Genomic DNA, 18,886 nt, shown 5'->3' with positions numbered 1-18,886 from the left:
GGGGGGGGGAGGGGGGGGGGGGGGCAGAGCGGCGGTGGCCGGGGGGCGGGGGGTGGGGGGCAGGCCGTGGCCAGCATTTCCCGGTGCCCGGGGGAGGGGGGAGCCATGGGCTTGGGCGCGTGCGGGCCCAGGGCGGGCAGAGCCGGTCCACGTGGGGAGACCTGGGGGGCTTCGGGGACGCCCCGGGTGGAAGTGGCGTCGGGGCGGGGTGGACAGAGGGCCGGGGGCGCTGCGTCCCGGGGGCGCTACGGGCTCGGCGGACTCGGCAGAGGCCAGGGACGGGCCCGCGCTCTGAGCGCGGCTCCCAGTGAGGGCGCGTGCAAGGACAGTTTAGGGAAATCGTCACCCCCTTTAAGTATATAAACGCGAAGGGCCTCTCTCAAGTTCTTCGGCGCTGTACCTTTTTGAGAAGGAACCCTCCTCCCTGCGGGCGCGGTGCCCTGGGCCCCGTGGGGCTCTGCCTCGGCTGCAGGGGGCGGGTCCGCTTTCCCTGGGGGCCCTGGGGGCCCCTGCGTCCACCAGGTCTCTGTGCCCCGTGGGCCTGGCGACGGGCAGGCGCTGGCCAGGCTCGGGGGCCACAGGAGGCCGCCGGGCCCTGCTGCCGGAGCGCTGGTGGGTCTCCGTGCACCCCAAAGCTGACCGGTTGCGGGGCCGGGCGGCTGGGCCATCTCAGCCTCCCGGGGCCACTGGAGGGCCGTCTCCACAGACCCGAGCAAGGGAGCTCCCTCGCCACCACCCCGACCAGTGACCAGCGCCCTCGTCCACGTGTGAGACGCGGCTGGGGCCGAGGTTGGGGGCGGAGGCCGCGGGCGGACACGCCGGTTCGAGGAGCCGGGCCCTGCCGGCTGCCGATGTAAACCTGCTCCCGAGAAGACAGAGCAGGGGCGACGCTGCCGAGGGATGAGCGCGCCCCAGGCGAGCAGTAAGAGCCGACGACGTGTCCCGGGAGCGCCGAGCCGACCCTCCGTGGCTTCCGAGGGCGCGGGGGGCGGGGGGCGGCCTGGGGACCCTCTGCCCTGGGCCTGCGGCCGCGGGACGCGTGCTGGCGGGGGCGGGTAGGAGGCCGGCCGATTTGGGAAGCCATCTTGGACCACTTGGCGGGGGACCAGCCGAAAAAAGAAAGATGCGTTCCCAGCACGGATGCATCTCGCAAACTGCAGCGCAGAGTCGGACGGAGGGCGGTGTGCGGAGCAAGTAGGGCTGACCGCCCTGAGCCACGTCAGCCTCGGGGCGCTGAGAGCTGGGCCGCACCCTGGGTCCTCGGACTTTTCACACTACTGTTGTCCTGGGGCCACCAGGTACCCACCCGTCACTTCCTCCAAACACGCGGTAAGTTCACAGGAAAAGGAGTCGACCCAGGAGGACCGCAAGGCTCAGGATTCTGGACTCCAGTTCCAAGGAGGCCTTTTCTGATCTCCACAAATACGCATGGCTTCCGTAGGTCTTCTGTGTGACGGACAGTACTTAGAGACCAGTGCTTTGACTAAGATGACAAATACCAAACTATCTAAAATGTGCTGATGTTTTCATAGGAAGGGCATTCTGAATGTGTCCAACATATAAATCCTGATTCTTTCACTTACAGCGAGAGGGTGTCCTGGTATGCGGTGGTTTCCACCTTTCGCGAAGGCTCCCCTGCCCTGTGATGGAGGCTCGGTGGTGGCGGGAGCTCCCAGTGGAGCAGCCCTCCCGGCCCGGCGGCCGGTGAAGAACTGGCTCCCTGACCCTCCTCCTCTCCTCTGAGAAGGAAGCCAAGACCCAGGCTGATGAGAATTTTTCTGCAACAGTAACATCATCCTGTTGCCACGTTCACAGAATGATGGAAGTGGAGCGTGGACACATCTTTTCTAGCCTAAAATCACTTAGACGCGCCCCCAGTTTAACGGGATCACTTAGAGAAATGTGTTTTAGGCACTTCACGGTTTAGAGTCTGACCACATAAAAAGGCCTTCAAAGGGTCCAACAACTGTGTATGATTTTTTTCAATTGAGAAAAGTTCCTGTACTTGGCAGCTACACTGTAATGATTCTAGTCTCCTGTAGCGTCTACAAGTCGGCGTGGGCATGGCCAAGCTGCTCACCAGCTGGCTTCAGCCAAATAAAAATCCCATGCAATTGTCATCAGCCTTTTCTCTGCGTCCTTAACAAAGCACTTTCACACTCACCGTACAGAGTTGTGTGTGATCTTCCAACAACAGAAGGCGGACTCGTGGACTTGAAGCTGTAAGGAGAAAACTGTTCCCTGAGACCGCAGCCCGCACGCATGGGCAGCTGCCCACAAAGGCCGAAGATGGGGAGACGCCAAGAAGGGGCCAGAGAACCAAAGGGCTCTCCGGGCGAGCCACGGTCTTGGAGAGCCTGCCTCTCATCAGGGCTGCAAGGGACATGGTGTAAACATTTAGTTCAACAAAAACAATACAGTAAAAGTTGAGCCAATTTAACAGAAGATAAACAAACGGTGTATTCAAGCAAGTTTTAATATTAATTTTTTTGTGAATTAGAAATACCACTCTTAGAAGATGAAAAGTACTACTGAAGCGACCATTTCCCCAATTGCAGAATGCCATTATTTATACATATAATACAGAGCCGATTGCATTGGAAGAAGAGTGTTAAAATAAATGTTAACAGATTAAAAAGGGCATCTTCACGTCACACCTTGGGGGCCCATCACACCCATACTCAAAGTTATTTTTTAACAGCATTAAACTATTTCAAGTGCAAACAATTTTTAAAAACCTACGCGCGCAGCATCCGTCTTCCTAATTACATATTTAAGCCAGAAAGTAACGACTTTCTTGATGAGTGCATTCCGGGTTGTCTTCTGACACCTAAGGTGTTAAAAAGAAAATCAGCAAAAACAGAGTGGAGTACTATTTTTAACAGTTGGATTTAAGGGGATTTCTTGTCCAAGAAACATTTTATTTCACACTATGTATATGTGTATATGTTACATAAATATATATAACATTTTTATTGCATCGAGTTTTAGAGTAAAAAGCAAGAAAATCTCATTTCTTATTTTTTACTGCAGCCCCAAGAGAACGATTTAAAAATGGAAACAGCTTCTTTGGGTGAGCGGCGCCGAGCCCCGCGTTCCTCTTCCGCGCTGCCCTCCACGCGGGCGACGCCTGCCTGCGGCCGGGGCCTGATGTCCACGCGACTCACGTGCGGCCCTGGGCTCCGTCGTCGCTCCCTCAAGACCCAGTCCGGGGTGAGAACCTCCGAGCGGGAGCGGGCTCGCTACACTACAGTCCCACCTGGAGAACTGGCCTGGTTTGGGGCTGACATTAAACCCTGCAAACAAAGCAGTTCACATTAATCCAGCAAAACACGGGGCCGCGAAGAAAGTCACAGCCACTCATCCTTTCCAGCAGTTTCACAGGAGCACGATTAGCCTTCTGTCGGTTTGGAAGCCAGGGTTTTAACAGCCCCTCCGTGTCCATCTACTGAATTCCTAACTCATCGGAATCCTGAGCCTGCCCCCCCCCCCCCCGCCCCGCCCCACCCCTCGGGTGTCACGCTTCGGGCAGGGCTGGCCTGGGGGAGGGAGCGGTCTCTCGGGGTCAGGGCTCTTCGGAGCGCCACTGCCCAAAGGCGAGGGGCGCCTCCCGGGGGGGGCTGTTCACTGCCCTCCCCAAGGGCTGCAGCTCCGGGCCACAGAGGGGTCCCCCCCCACCCCGGCTCCGAGGCCAGCTCGCCCAGTGAGGCCAGAGAGCTGCACGCCCAGTCCCCCAAGGGCCGGGGTGGCCGCCAAGGACAGAGTCCGGTGGCATTTTTGAAGAGGCGTTTTCTTTGCTCTCTCTGACGGGTGCTGTGATGGTTGGTGCCCCTCTGGCATCAGCGCCAGCCCGCGGGGCCCAGCAGGTAGAGGAAGCAGGATCCAGTCACGCGGGTGGGGAGGCTCGGGACAAAGGCTGCCACTTGGCTGCGGTGGATCTGGGGACTCTCTGCACCAGGAAGGGCTGGGGTCTGTCCCTCCGGGCTGGCTCCTGCGGAGGGCAGGAGGCTGTCACGGATTTCTTGCAACACAGGCGTGAGCTTAGGTAACCCTGAAAGGGTTTTCACCTCTTGTACAGCAAAGAGCGCTTACACTGCCCTGCATTTGCTGGGATGCACTTAGTTCCAGCACAGTGTGGCATTCACTTATGAAGAATAATTTTAAGGTTACAATACCGCAACACTGAAGCTACGAATTTTCAGTTCTGTGAACACACACGTCCTTAAGCTGTCCCCCAAAGTGCTGCACACAGGACACGCCTTTAAGCACCTGGCCTTGGGCTGACACAGATGAGGGGTGACGGTCTGCAACTGGCCCTCAGCTTCGCCCGCGCCTTGTGGGAGGGGAGCCGGGAAGCACGCGGTCCAGCTCCAAGTCACTCTCTCTCCAGTTTCTCACCTTAAACCCGAAATCCGTTCACCTAGGCAAGATCGGGAAGCAGGGCCGGATGGAACTTAGCCACTCGCCCCTGCTCGCCATCTACAGGAGCGCTTTTCCTTGACCTCGGAGTTACCGCTGGAAAGGCACGCAGCCCTGTCTGACCTCCACGGCGACGGGCAGCTTCTCACTCCAACCCCTCAAGACGGCGTGGATGGAGCCTGACAGAGAAGGTAAAGCTCTGGCCGGCCCGACGGGAGAGAGGAGCTCTTTTGGACACCGTGCCCATCCCAGCCCAGTCCACAGAGGGGAGGATGGCTGGTTTACCGCCTCGGCGATGAAGGGAAACTTTGGCCAAGTGAGGAGAAACGCTCCCCCCAAGTCTGAAGTGAGCTGCAGTGAGGCCGCCAGGCCCGAATCCCTGTCCATCGCGGAAAGTCTGGAGGGAAGAGGCCCGTAACATCACGGATGACCTCATCCGGTCTAAGGTGTGTGAAGCAAGGGGGCTCTGACCTTCGCGGGCCAGCCACCAGCAAGGAGAGGGCGGCCCGGGACTAAGCTCCCCGGGGTGAGTAGAGCAAGGCCTCAGGACCTGCTCGGTGCCCAGCACGCAGGCCAGGAGCCTGTCGCGGGGGAGGCTGACCCCTGTCCTCTTCCCAGAGGTGGAACTGTTCTGCAGGACAGACACACCGTGGAGGCATCGGGGGAAACACCACTATGCAAAAGAAATGTGAAAGGTAACCTTACTTCTTTAAGCCTGTGCTTTAGTTTAGAAGTTGCTGGGTGACGATGAGAAAGATGGAAGACACACTTGCAGGCCTCCATCGAAGACTCCAGAACACTCTTAGGGGGAAGCCTGGCTGGACGTGTTAACTTAAGGGCACGGTTTGGGGCAGGTTTTTCCGCGAGGAGGACCCGCCGCCCTCTGCCCCGTTCTGGCTGCTCGTGAGGGCGGCCTGCCCTCTGACTGCATCCTCCCTGATGGCTCTCTCGGGGAGGATCAGGCTCCTGGCCTCGGAGACCCTGCTGGCTGCCAGCTGTCCGGGCAGCACGGTAGCTGCTGGTCTCTCCACCTGACGCCGGACAGCTGGCAAACGAGGGCTTTACATATATCACTCAAGCAAAAGAGTTCTCCAGCCAAGAACCTGCTTAATGTCCTATTACCCACCCCCCCAGGAAGGAAGCCTGTTACAGAAATAGTGGCAGCTCTTGAATCTAATATTTAATAAGTTGTTCTCTTCTCACCAGAGTTGCCATTTTATTCCTGCTAGAGATTTCATGTGAAAATTGATAAAATACCCCAGCTCTTAGTTTGGGTTCGATTATAATTTATAATACCAAGCTAACAGAATTAAACCTTGTTTCATAAGAACGTATATACAGAAAAAGTAATATTTCGGCTAAAAAACAATTTACAATGTACAACAAAGGAACACGTCTTTGTTCGTGGGTGCTGCCGAGATCAGAGACGCTGACAGCAAGAAAAGACCGTGAGGGTCTCCGAGGCCCTCGTCAGAGAACGGCCTCGTCCTGAGGTCCCGCCGGGCCCACGGCAGGCCTCCCCATCCGACCCCGGCTACCGTGGACTCGTCTGTAAACGTGGGAGACCGCAGACCCTCGAGGGAGTGGTCGTGGGATGGGCATCCGGCGCTGTTCGAAGCCTGGTCCGCCGACTCTCAGAGTCGCCCTCCTCGGCCCAGACGACAGTGACGCGCACGCTGGCCCCGGGACGGGTCTGGCTGCAGACGAGCAGCCTCTCGGGACGGCAGAGAAGTGCTGCGGGAGGGGCTCAGCGCTGCCGCGGGCCGAGGGCCGGCCAGGTCAGCGGGGTCAGCCTCACCTGGAGGGGTGGCCCTGCACCTGCCACAGAGCACGTAACCCTTGAGGTTCCGGTTCGAGACAACCTGCCAGGAGGTCCCCCCGAATTACCTCCCTTCACTCGGAGACTAAGAGGTAAATATTTGCGAAGTGAGGCCCCTTGAGAGATGGCACACTAAGGACGAGAACCGTCACCAGGCTGACTTCCTCAGGGCCGCTCCTGGCTAAGGACACGGTCTCCTTATTTCATCCACGACAACCCCCGCCACTCGCACTGCCCAGGCCGCTGCATAAAAGAACCACAGAAAAGCTGGACAGAGGAGCTCCCCCTTCATTCCCAGGCGGCGCGCGAGGCCCGGACTCAGTGAGCCAAGTTGAGGAAGTGGGTGCGGGCCGGGAGGGGCCCACTCCACCGGCGCGTCCTCTGAGCCATTCTCTGAGCATCTGGACCCCTCCCTGCCCCAGACCCACCGTTCACCGTGGCCTGGGACCTTGGCTCCACTGGGCAGCTGCCCCTTTGCCAGCCCTGACCCGCCCGCTGACTGGCCACACTGGCGGTGACACATTTTCCCAAAGAGGCCACTCAACCTGGGAAGAGTCACCCAGGCAAAATGATCGTGGTGTTTTCAGGCATCTGCGTAAAGGCTTTCTTAGGGCACAGCCAGTCAAGGGCTCCTGCGAGAACCATGTGGGGGAAGAGAGCCTCGCCCACGGCCCGCACCCTCCCGCCCGGGCGACCCGCTGTGCCTCTGACAGCCTCTCTGCAGGCCGGGACCTCGAGTGTCTCCTAGCTTGAGTCCCGTCATGGGGCATCCACGCGAAGGCCGGTTTAGAGGCTACCGACACTAGAGGGGGCGGGGCTGAGCACCCCTGGATGTTCTGTCCCTTTCAAGAGATCTGCTGGTCCAGAATCGACTGTTTCAAAAGGCAGCCACACGTGGGAGAATGGACTTACGTTTTCAAGGTGTACAAACTAGTTATCTTTAAAAGATCAAAATGCCGCGCACGTGTGCGTCTTTTTAGACTTCCTGTCAACCTCCTAGCGTTCAGGGCTTAAAATCCCCTCGAGCGCTAAGGAGACAACGTGCAGCTTGGGTGGTAGTGAAGTCCAAGCAGGTCCCTCTGAGGGCGGAGTATCGGACCGTCTCTTCTGCTCTGGCAGCTTCGAGTCAAAGGCAAGAGCCCACACACCCTGCAGCACGGGCGGCTCAGGAGGACAGCGCGGCCAGGAAGGTTCTGGAGTCCACCGAGAAGGACAGGCGGCCAGGAGGGGCTGCCAGGGGCTTTGCCCGCCCCGAGCCCCAGGCCCAGGCGTCTCACCAAACAGCAGGGACGCGGCGGCTGAGTGGGAGCCCCGGGGCCTGGCGAGGCCTCTGTCCCGGGCAGCTCGCCGCTGCCCCCACGAGCCCCGGGCGGAGCGTGCGGGCCGGGCCCCGGGGCCGGAGGCGCGGCGCTGCCGAGAGCGAGGGGCGGCCCACGGCAGGACGGTGCACGTCGGCTCCTGCCTTCCGGCCCGCGCGCGGGGCTCGTCCCGCACCGGAGCCTCGGGCCCCGGGCGCGAGGCAGGACCACCTCCACGGCGAGGGCAACGCCTCCGGCGAACGGAAAATGACAGACCCTCCGCAGGAGAAGAGCTGCTACCGCGTCGCCTGCCCGCCACCGGCACCTCGGCGCGCGCTGCGCACAGAGCCGGCACCAGCTCGGCCGCAAAGCCAACCCACGGTCCTTCCCCACGTGGGGCTTGGCTCAGAGGAAGGTCACAGAAAGCAGCGAGTACCTCCCGTGCTCAGAACAAACATCTCACTTAGAAAGCTTCTAATTCGGAAAAACTCAGAATCGGTAGTAAGAGTCAGCAATTCCTGGGGCTCTTTGTTCTATAAACATTAACAAGGCCCTTGGTTTTACAGCGTTTAGAAGCTTTTCTTTTTTGGTTCACTGAGATTTTTTTTAAAGCTCAGATGTGAAAGTGACTACTGAAAATTCATCTACATTTACAATTCATTCACACGTTTATTTAATGTCATTATACAGAGGACAACCCCAAAGTTCTTCGGAATATCAAGTACGTCGTAAGTCTCTAGCTGTGACAGTGACAAGGGAACAGCTAAAAACCAAGGCAGTGAAACAGAAACACGATGTTCTTAAAATTATAAAGTAACAATACTGATCTTAAAGCTTCATTAATTATTGCAACAGTCACGAACTTCATTTACCAACATTTCATGTTAGGAAGGCTCTTTATGAAATTTATTCAAGTTTTCAAGAAATCAGATGAGAATGTAAAAAAGGAAATACATATGAGTTTAGATGTTCACTAAAGGTAACTATTCATACAATTTTATACAGTGTCACCTAACGCGGTAACCGTTAATAAACTTTTAGGTATACCGAAATCAAAAATGCAGAAAAGTTTTCTTTTACACATTGAACTCGAGTGACAGCGATGTGACCATGACGCCAAGTCCACGTAACAGATGCAGCAGTGAATAAAAAGTCAGTACCAGTGGAACAGCTTCCCTCTCGCAGAGGGGCTTCTACATACAGGTTTGAACCTGGCTCTGAGTCTCAAAGGGAACAGCTGGATACAAGTGCCTTGCAAGGGGAGCCCTGGACTCCACCCTCCCAGACCGCCCCTCTCACTGGCCAGCACTGGGGGGGTGGGGCTGAGCCCCCTGACTACCTGAACAGGTGACAGTCCCAAGCAGCCCCGCGCGACAGGTGCGCTCCGGACGAGGAGGGGGCCTTTGCCGATTGGTCCCTGCCGCGGTGCCCGAGGCGGACATCTCCTCCGGGTCACTCATCAGGCCCACCCGCGAATGCGGAGGAAGCAAACCCCAGGAGTGGACACGCCCGGCACAGCGGGACGACCCCCACGGGAGGCCAACTGCTCTCCGTCGTTCCCCTTCGCGCGGGGCCCGCGGCGGGTCACCCCGGGCCGAGCCCTCCCGCAGAGAACGGGACGCGGCGCGCCGTGCGTTTTCCCCGGGCAACCCACGGTCGACCTCTGCCTCTAGTTCCTCCTCGGACACAGAGGTCCACAAAGGTGGCCCCTGGGTTTTGAAAGGACTCCTTCCGCGGTGCTCCCCGGCCCTTGGGCTCTCCCCTCACACTCTGAGCCTCCTCAACCAAGAAATCAAAGCTCTCCCTCCCAAGCAGGAGGTAACGAGAACCTTGTACACGGGCGCGGACATCGATAAAGCTGCTTCACCAACTTCAGCGCAAGTTCGATACTTGACGATTTCTTAAAAGTCCAGGACGTACCACAGGAAGTGGAGGAATCGGGGAGAAACGGCTGCCGGGCCACCTGCCCGCCCGGACTTGGCTGCGGAGCCCAGCGGTGGAACAGAATACCGGGGGCACGCGTGTCACACGCCCGCAAAAACTGAGAAAGCTTCAGGGCCTTTTGTCCCCCCTCATCGTCTCTGGATGTCTGAGGCAATAAGCACTGTCATAGCTTATCCCTGTATCTCCACGCCTCTCCTTTTCTTTCATTAAGGCATTTATCCTTAGTCCCAAGTCGGCGGCTCACAGGAGGACCCTTCAAAAATGCGAGAAGGTCCAGTCAGTCAGCACAAAAAACAGATTCTTTACCACTATTTAAATCAATTTAGAACCCAAAGCTACTGGTTCTTTTGAGAGAGTCCGCCCACTCCCTCTTCCACATTTGCCTTTAAAAGAAGGCCCCCCAAAAATAAAAATTAAAAATAAAATAAAAGGCGGCCAGGTTTTCCGAAAGCTTCCCACCCCAGCTCTCCCGGCAGAGGAGAAACAGAGAAGGGGTGGGGCTGGGGCGGCCGGTGGGTTCAGAAGCCTGCATCGCCCAGGTCACGACACCAACCCAGCTCTGGAATTCCCAGAAGCTCGAAGGGGCGAGCCAGGGCAGGGCAGGCAGAGAAGACCCCACAGCCTGGCTAGCGCCCTCCGAGGGGTCCTGTCGCCGCAGGCGGGCAGAGCCACCTCTTGTTGTGGGGGGAGCAGCTCGGCTCACGTGCTACCCTGAGCACTGTATCTCCCTGCTTTTCATCGGTGCGTCTCAGCGCACGGTGGGAAAATCGTGCTGAGCGAGTAGGAATAAGCTCTTCTGGCCAAAAGCTGTTTTATTCCAGAGGTTGGGTTAGAAAAGCTACTCTTGCTCAGGATAATGGTTAAGCTGAAACACTGAAGAGTTTCAGTGAGGAAGTTCAAAATTTGGGGAGGAAACTACAAAAAAACACTCCCCGGATTTCCCTTGGTGGCCATGGTGCCTTACATACCTGCGACTGGAACCCCTCGAAGGAACCCCCCTCCCGACCCCGGTCTGCAGGAGCCCTGGCGGCCCCGACCCGAGGGAGGAGGGGAGGAGCCCGCCCGCCCCCTCCCTCCCCTGTGCCCCCTCCCTCTCTCTCTCCTCAAGCCGCCAGCAACTTTAGTCCTGGTCTCGGAGAGCACCTCGCGCTCTGTGCTCCTGACTGCAGGAGAAGGGCGCTGCTGGCTGTCACAGAAAGGCGGAGGCATCAGAGGGGCAGGGTGGGCGGAAGCAGCATCGCCCTGCCGTGTCCAGAACCAGCGGGGCCGAGCCGGGCCGGGCCGGGCCGGGCCAAGCAGCCCCTGCCCGGCACCTGACACCCAGCCAGGGCCCCAGTCAGACATCAAGGATACACTCACCAGCAGAAGCTGGGAGACCGAGACTGTGACCAAGCCCCCAACCCCAAACTGTGCAGGGACCCCGGTGGTTTAATCTGGGGGCGGGGTGGAGGAGACAGAGCCCGGCTTGGCTTCTGTGAGCGCGGTTCAGCGCTTGTTTTTTAGGGACCGGTAACACCCTCCTCTTGCCTCTCCCACCCCCGCTCCCATCCACAGACCGCCCCCTGGGTAAGCTGCCCCAGCAGACGCTGAAGGACAGAAAGAACCAGAAAGAGCCCCCGTCGCACAGGCATCAGCTACACGGGCCCCAGCCGCGGCTTTCCTGCCCGCTCTGCCAAGAGCACGGCGCTCAGAACTGGAAGGTCGCGCGTGGCACGCTCCCCCGTGAGGGCTGCTTACCTGGGATTCAGCCGCTTGGGCCAGATACGAAGTCCTGAATTTGAAACTGCACACTCAATGCCTCCGAAGCATTTGAAACCGAATTCCTAAAACTATGCAGGGACAGAAAATCGCACGCGGAGTGTTGGCTCCTGCTCGCCACCTGACAGCCCAGCCTCCTAGCCTCCGAAGCTGAAACAGTCCACAAGGATGGCTGTCTTTGCTACCTCAGGTCAGTTATAATAACTTAGGAACAAAGGACCACACCTTAAAGGCAGACAGGACACTAACATTCCCATGGACCGTGATGCATGAACGGCGAAGGCCACCGAGGTTCTCACGCGGAAGAACACTGCCCCTGCTGCCCCAGGTCACGGAAACCGCCACATCAAGAAGCACGGGGACACAGAGCGAACAGCTCCGGCCCTGGCGCGTGCGGAGCGGGAAGCCGGCCTGGCCTTCCCGGGAGGGCGCCTTTAAGAGCGCAGAGCCGCCGCTCCGTCAACCAGAGTCTCCAGGACGGCACTCCGCTGAATCGCGTTCACTACTCAAACCAGTATAAATTATCAGTGTCTCTATATTTAATTACAAAGGTGTGCACGACAGAAGAACAAACCTAAGTGAGTGACCAAAATAAGCTAACAAATGAGATCATTATCATCTTGACACGAAACATACCGGTCAAAGAGCCCTCTCATCCACTGTGAAAAGTAGAATTTGAAAAGCAACTCCTCGGACAGCTGATAAGGATCTGAAGGAATTAAGAGCCAGCACAGCAGCTTGCCCCGGAAGTGGAAGCCGGAAGCCGGAAGCCGCTGTCGGGGGCAGAGGGAGAGCCAGCCCTGCCCCCAGCAGCCACAGGCCCCCCGGGGCGGCGCTGGGGTGGGGGGTGGGGGTCCCTGAGACAGAGGCTGGGGGCATCCCGAGAACGATCCGGAAGATCCGGGACCACGACTGCCCCCCAAGGAGAAGAGGAGCGACCTGCACCTGCCCTTCCCCTCTGGTGGGAACACAAAACCCAAACGGGGGGAAAAAGGTCAAGTTCTCTGAACCTTGGGGGCCTATCAGTCTTCACAAACAAAGCTGAGGAGTCTGCCTAGGGCCTACGGTCACGTGCCTTTTTGACCAAAAAAACAAAAAACCAAAACCCATACCAAAAAAAAAAAAAAAAGGAAAAGAAAAGAAAAGCTCCTTCCCCTTGTTGGAAAAAAACGTAAGCAAATCACATCCACCACAAAAGATCTCGGCTTGTGTGGCAAGAGGCACTTCTGACAACACTGCCGGCGCCCTCAGCCCGCAGTTCGCGGTAACCGTCCAGGCTCCGAGAAACATGGGTATTTTATTGAGTGCACAGAGTCTCAATCAAAGTGCTACAAACTGCTTCTTTGAAAAAAGATGTTTATTAAACAATTTTAATTGTCATAAAATGACTAAAATGGGTTTTAAAAATTAAGGCTCTTCTCTTTCTGTGGATTGCCAGAACAATGTAAAAATAATATCAATCAACCCTGCTGAACGCTTTGTTCCTAAAGTTAAATTCCATAGATTCCTAAACATTTTATGATTCGGATAAAAAGTTGGACTAGAAATGACAATTAATGGCCGTTCGTATTGAACACACACTCTGATCAGGTGTACAATATTCTAATTGAGTAGTTAAGCAAAAATACTCCAGTTAAAGCAGAAACTTTAATTTTAGCATTTTAAAGTCATTGTTTCCCCACACTGTCATGATTTTCCTAAGATCGCAATCGTCTAATACAGGAACGCTAACCTTGGGACTCTATATACTCCCAGGAGGGTGACTGACTTGGCTGGCAATTAGTTTGATTATATTTTTTAAACGTTCTAAGGTGAATTATCAAATGATTCAGAATTACGTGGCATGCAGTATCCAAAATTATGGCTCTGATGCATTTAGATTTACATTACGAATAAGAAGTGTCATTCACATTCATTGTACACCCCGCCCCTCCCGCAAGAAAAAAATCACTACCTATTCAAGTTCTAGATCTGGTGCAGCATTAAGGGTTAAAACTTACCACTTTACCAGGCCTTCCCCATGTGCAAATAAATCCCTCCTGACAAGCAGTGACTATACAGTCTTCAAGAAAAATTAACACAGTCAGTCTTTCATGCGCTATCTTTTTACAGATGAGCGGCTCTAACAAGGGAACGTCTTCCATCCGAGGACACAGGGGCGTCCCCAGAGTTTTAGCTGGGTCCGTTCTGGTTTTAGTAACGAGGTTCAGTTTGTCGCTGCTCTTGCTAGAGATGTGTCCCATGCTATGGTTTCGCTTGTGATCTTTCTCATGGTGCCTGTCCTTCCGGTCGTGTAGTGAGAGTGTCGCGAATTTGCTGGCCCCGGAAGCGACGGCCCCGTCCGCGATGCTGCCCTTGCTGCCGGTGCTGGAGACGGCGGAGTGCGGGAGGCTGTTGGACCGCGGCAGGGGAGGGGGCGCCGAGTTGCCGGGGGTCGTGACGCTGCCGCCAGTGCTTCCGGCAGGAGGACTCGTGGCGTTCATGACGTTCGTGTGCGTCCTTGCTCTGGAGAGGGGCTGGTGGGGGAAAAGGATGTCTTCCGTGAGGTCCCATAAGCAGAGCTGCGTGTCCTGGCCCACGGAGCCGAACCGATACGTGACGCTGACGGGGCGGCTCTCGGTCGAGTTCCGCTTGGACAGCCGGGACTGGGTACTGTTTGCTCGGTCTCTCCCAAAGTGAAGAAGGTCCTGGAAGTCCTCGTCGCTGCCACTGAACTCCATAGGGTCGCTCTCTTCCACGCTGGTGGTGTAGGGGTCAAACGCCACCACGCTGACCCAGGATTTGTGCCCGTGGCCCCGCGCGATCACGCGGCAGTCTCCGAAGGACCAGACGGTCACAAGGTCGTCCTCTCCGCCCGTCACGATGTACTTGCCGTCCGGGCTCCAGCACACGCACAGCAAGCCTCCAAAGTAGCTTTTCATGGTGCCGTGCACCTCCACCGAGTCAAAGCTGAACACCCGCAGGAAGCCGTCCTGGCTCACGCACGCCAAGAACTTGCCATCTGGGGAGAAAGCAAACTCGTTGAGGGCCCCCTCGCCCACCGTCCACTTGAGGAGCGGGTTCCTCGTGGATTTGCTCTTGCAAGTGTGCACGGCAAAGCTCTCTCCCTGCTTCAGAAGCTGGTAGTGGGGGGCTGTGGTGCCACAAGCGTGCTCCACATTATACAAGTACATGTTCCCACTGGAATGGGCTACTAGGAAAAGGCTTTCCGAACCAGGAACCCATCTGACACAGGTTACTCGTGACTTGTCTATTAGTCTCTGTGAAGACAAAGGAGAACAAGTTATCACAACGGAGAAGTTTTAAAGGTCTACTTTTCCAGCAAGAAACCTTGTCTGCTTCTCGGTGAGAAGGGATGCGTCCATCCAGGCACTCCACGTCCTATCCTGCGGTCAGGCCAGTGAAGGCATTTTGGCCCCTTGTGGAATTACCTTCTAGAACTGCACCTGGGTGTCAGGCCACTGGGTTTCACCGAGTCAGTCATTCAGCAAACACCGTTGAGAGCCTAGTATGTGCCCGACAGATAACTACACCAGGCGCCGGGACACGCCGGGGAGAGGGACAGCCCCGGGCACTTCGCACGTCTCGCGCCAGGGGCGGCTGGGCCTGTGACTCCTGCACCCGCCCAGGGTCCTCACTACGAGGCCCCCGGGAAAGTCTCGCCGTCCCCACGGCCGGGAGCCCTGGGCCCCCGGGGGCTCTCTGCACTGCATCGGCCCCGCGTGCCCCGTGCTGACTACCCCTGCCTCTTCCGGCCGCGGGGGCGGGGGCGGGGGCGGGGGGGCGGGTCGTCCACGTGCAGCCAGCAGCACCCAGGACAGCAACGCACACCTCCCTGGGCTCTGCCTCGGCCCTGAGTCACTGCAACTTCCTCACTCACAGTCGCCGTCATGTGTGTATCTTTAGAAGCCATTCCTCCATCTTCTTTGGAACAAGGTGGCGTTTTAAAAAATAAACAGATGATTAACTCTCAGGAGTATGTGCCTAATCACTGCCACTCTACTCCAGGTTTATTTTTGATCCACTGACCAACTGTTTCTTTAACAGGCACAGGTCGGGAGTCTTGCCTGTAAAACCAAAAGAACGAAAGGCAAAAGTAGAAACCCCCCAAAGGGACGACCACGCCCCGAGTACGCTTCCCTGCTTGCAGACCTTTCGTGGGGCTCGCTGGACAGCGGCTTCCAAGAGGCTGCCTGGTCCCCAGATCACAGCACCAGAAGCCATCTGGGAGTTCCCAAGACCCCTGAGTTCTCAGCAAGTCCTGCTGCTAGACGCCGTCCACTGCCAGCCCGGTAACGGGTGCCTCGGGAGCCCGGCGGGCTTGGGGTGAGCTACACACCCCCACTTCCCTCACGTGCTTGGGGTTCCCCTGCTCGAGCCTCAGAGGGCCACGGGCCACAGGGACGGGGAGCCCACGGGGACACAGGGCCTCCTGCCTGGTCAGCCTTGCGCTGCGGGTGTGCTGTGTGTGCGGCATCGTTACAGAAAGTCACAGAAAATGAAGACACCTGGTTTCTTCAAAGAGACTAATGAACCATGCAAACTGCTGCAGAAAATGAGGCCCCGGAGGGGAGGTGGCCCACAGTGGTCCCAGCCAGGGAGGAGCGGAGAGGCCTGGCCCTGCCTGGCACGAGGGCCGGGGCTAGCGGGCCGGGCAAGGGCTACGGAGCAGCAGGTGTCGCTGCTGTCGCTTTGCAGTGTCACAGCCGCACTGTCACCCCCTGCCTCTTTCCTCTCCTGCCCGGTGAGCTTCCTGTCTAAGGCAGCTGACCTCTGCTAAGGCCAGCAACCTGGAAGCCCAGCGCTGCTCTGTCAGGGTTTCCACGAGACCGTCACCATTTCTTCCACAGAGGTCAGAGGCACCTTACGCGGCCAGGTCAGGGCTTTGGTCTTGGGGGAGCCCAACCCCACCCAGCAGACCTTGCTGTGCCCACCGGGCTCAGGCTGCCCCAGCACTCCGGATCCCTTATCCGTGACTGGTCTGCTGGCCTAGTGTCCCAGGGTGCTGCCGGTGCACCCCCATCGGTGGCCTCGTTGGGCAGCTACAGAAGCGACCTCAGGCTGAGGAGCCAGGCTGCTGGCCGTGCCCTGGCACTGTGTGTGGCTTTCAACTCCTGCACCTCACATCGCACCACAACCAAATCTAATCTCAATTTTCCCAACAGCTCTCCACTGTTACCCTATCATGTGTGGAACATTTTAAGGATGGACATAAAAACTTCTAGCACTATGGTTAGGAGAAAAATTTTATTTTTGGCTTAAAAAGGCACAACAAAAATGATTCCATTAGAACTCAAAACTGGAACGCCGTCAAGTAAAAACAGTATTTCCCTGCAACTGTGAGGAATGGAGATAAACAATCATAGCACCATTATTAAAATACACGTTACCGGGGTGACGAGACACATTTAAAGACTTTACTCCACATTCAAAAGGTGCATTGAGACTGCTGCAGTAAGCAGACACGTGGATGTGACTTACGGACAGAAACCTGAGGCCGCCTTCCGTGCCCCTGCTGGGGTGCCACGCGGACGCGTCACCTCAGCACCTGGGAAGCAGGCACAGCAGCTTAAGCAACTGCAAACCAAAAAAACTAATGGACCACAGATCCAACTCTAATGTGGGAAGGGTTTCTCAGTTGTTCTACGCCATCGGTTTTCCCTACCAGACTGTGTGCTCAAGCGCAGGGAAAACGTCTGCTTCGTCTTGGGGTACGTGGCGGGCATATCAGGACAGCCGTGCTCACTCCCGACCTGAGGATCTACTCTGTGGCCAGGCACTGAGCAGTGGCTCTGCACACACGCTGTTTCATCCTCAAAATAACCCCGCAACGTAAGCTTTTATTTTTTTAATAGGTAATATGGTCATAATTCATATATATTAATAAAAGCATACAGTAGAAAGCCTCACTCACACCCCTTTCCTCCATCCCAGATCCCTTGCCCCCAGAATTACTGTCATTAGCTTCTTGTTTATCTCTGCGAGTGTCTTCCTGTGTGGACAAGGCAAACCCAGATACAAGTTTATCCACACTCCTTTTTTTCACCGTCTGCGCCTCTGCTTTCTCATGCAGTCACACACGTGCGTCTCTCTGTACTGGTACAAAGACAGCTTCCTCATTCTTTTCTACAGCTGCAGAGTACTCAATTATATGGATATACTCGGCAGGCGGACGCGCAACCACTGCGCCACCAGGGAAGCCCTTTTATTTTTTTAATAGGTAATACGGTCATAATTCATATATATTAATAAAAGCATACAGTAGAAAGCCTCACTCACACCCCTTTCCTCCATCCCAGATCCCTTGCCCCCAGAATTACTGTCATTAGCTTCTTGTTTATCTCTGCGAGTGTCTTCCTGTGTGGACAAGGCAAACCCAGATACAAGTTTATCCACACTCCTTTTTTTCACCGTCTGCGCCTCTGCTTTCTCATGCAGTCACACACGTGCGTCTCTCTGTACTGGTACAAAGACAGCTTCCTCATTCTTTTCTACAGCTGCAGAGTACTCAATTATATGGATATACTGTGGTTTATTTGAGAAGTCTCCCACTGAAGGACATTTGTATAGCAAAGAATAACCTGCACATATGGCAATTTTCATATGTATAAATATACCTGCAGGATAAATTCCCACTGCAATAGCTGGGTCAGGAGGTACGTACATTTATAATTTTTTATAGCTATCGCCAAATTACCTCCCATACAGGATGTAACAATTTATACTCCCACCAGCAGTGTAAGTATGCGTGCCCATTTCCCCATAGGAAGGTAGGTGTTATTGCCGTGTTACCCACCAAGAAACAGGATCAGAGAGGTCCGCAAACTCGCCTGTGGTCCCTCCCGCTCACCACTCACTCATGTTTCATTCATTCCTTCTTCCATCCTTTACTGAATGTACACTATATGCCAGGCACTGACAGCACCGACAGACAGACATCCCTTCCTGAGTGGAACTGATGTTCAAGCGGGATGAAAAGATAGTGAAATTGACAGGATCTGACGGCAAGGAGCGCTGTGCTGTGAGCCAAAACCAACCAGGAGAGGAGACAAAGGGCAGGAGGAGGAGAGGGATTCCAGTCGCAAGCAGGAAGGCCGAGAAAGGCCTCTGCCTCTGGGATGAGGGCGCGCTGAGCAACGAGGTGAAGAGGCAGCAGAAGCAGCGGGCTCGGAGGATGCAGGGCAGGGCGTCCTCACAGAGGGGACAGCTGTGGGGGCGCTGCTGGGGAGCAAACCACGCGCTCTTCATCCTAGAGACACGGAAGGCGCTGGTGCAAGCGGGACGGACCGGGCAAGATGACACCCAGCACAGGCCCGTCAGCCCCAAAGTGGGGCTGGCGCCTTCTGTGCCACCGACAAACGTCAGGAAACCAGGGCGCCCCTCCCGCAGGCCCCAGGCAGGGGGAGGCGCGACTGCAGGGCTGGCTCGGAGTCACTTAAGTAAACTGCCCCGGGCCATCACCGGGTTTGGCTTTAGCAAAAAAGTTAGAGGGAAGAAAAGAGAAGAGAAATTAAAAAACAAACACCTGGAACATCTTATTCAATAAATATAAAGAATGCAGGGCTTCCCTGGTGGCGCAGTGGTTGCGCGTCCGCCTGCCGACGCAGGGGAACCGGGTTCGCGCCCCGGTCCGGGAGGATCCCACATG

General features: G+C 56.3%; 2 protein-coding genes across 9 annotated transcripts in view; one reads left to right on the top strand and one right to left on the bottom strand.

The window, feature by feature from the left end:
- MOK (MOK protein kinase) overlaps window positions 1-3,107 on the top strand; it is a 17,864-nt gene extending 14,757 nt beyond the window's left edge. For both annotated transcript variants that reach the window (XM_028496413.2, XM_055088738.1), the window contains one exon: window positions 3,034-3,107. The gene's annotated coding sequence lies outside the window, so the exon portion shown is untranslated. The remainder of the gene's footprint in view (window positions 1-3,033) is intronic.
- Window positions 3,108-3,143: 36 nt separating this feature from the next.
- Window positions 3,144-18,886, bottom strand: part of WDR20 (WD repeat domain 20) — a 59,581-nt gene continuing 43,838 nt past the window's right edge. For 4 of the 7 annotated variants that reach the window (XM_055088735.1, XM_055088736.1, XM_028496409.1 and 1 more), the window contains one exon: window positions 12,578-14,498. In XM_055088735.1, coding sequence (XP_054944710.1) covers window positions 13,221-14,498 — 1,278 coding nt within the window. In that variant the 3' untranslated portion in view covers window positions 12,578-13,220. Of the gene's footprint in view, window positions 3,297-12,577; window positions 14,499-14,669; window positions 15,073-18,886 lie in introns of those variants that run through there. The other 3 variants (XM_028496412.2, XM_028496410.2, XM_055088737.1) reach the window with 3 other exon arrangements.

Source organism: Physeter macrocephalus, chromosome 11 (assembly GCF_002837175.3).
Source record: "Physeter macrocephalus isolate SW-GA chromosome 11, ASM283717v5, whole genome shotgun sequence".
Classification (NCBI taxonomy): domain Eukaryota; kingdom Metazoa; phylum Chordata; class Mammalia; order Artiodactyla; family Physeteridae; genus Physeter; species Physeter macrocephalus.
Note: the sequence above shows the minus strand (reverse complement) of the source record. Positions and strands in the feature narration are given on the sequence as shown.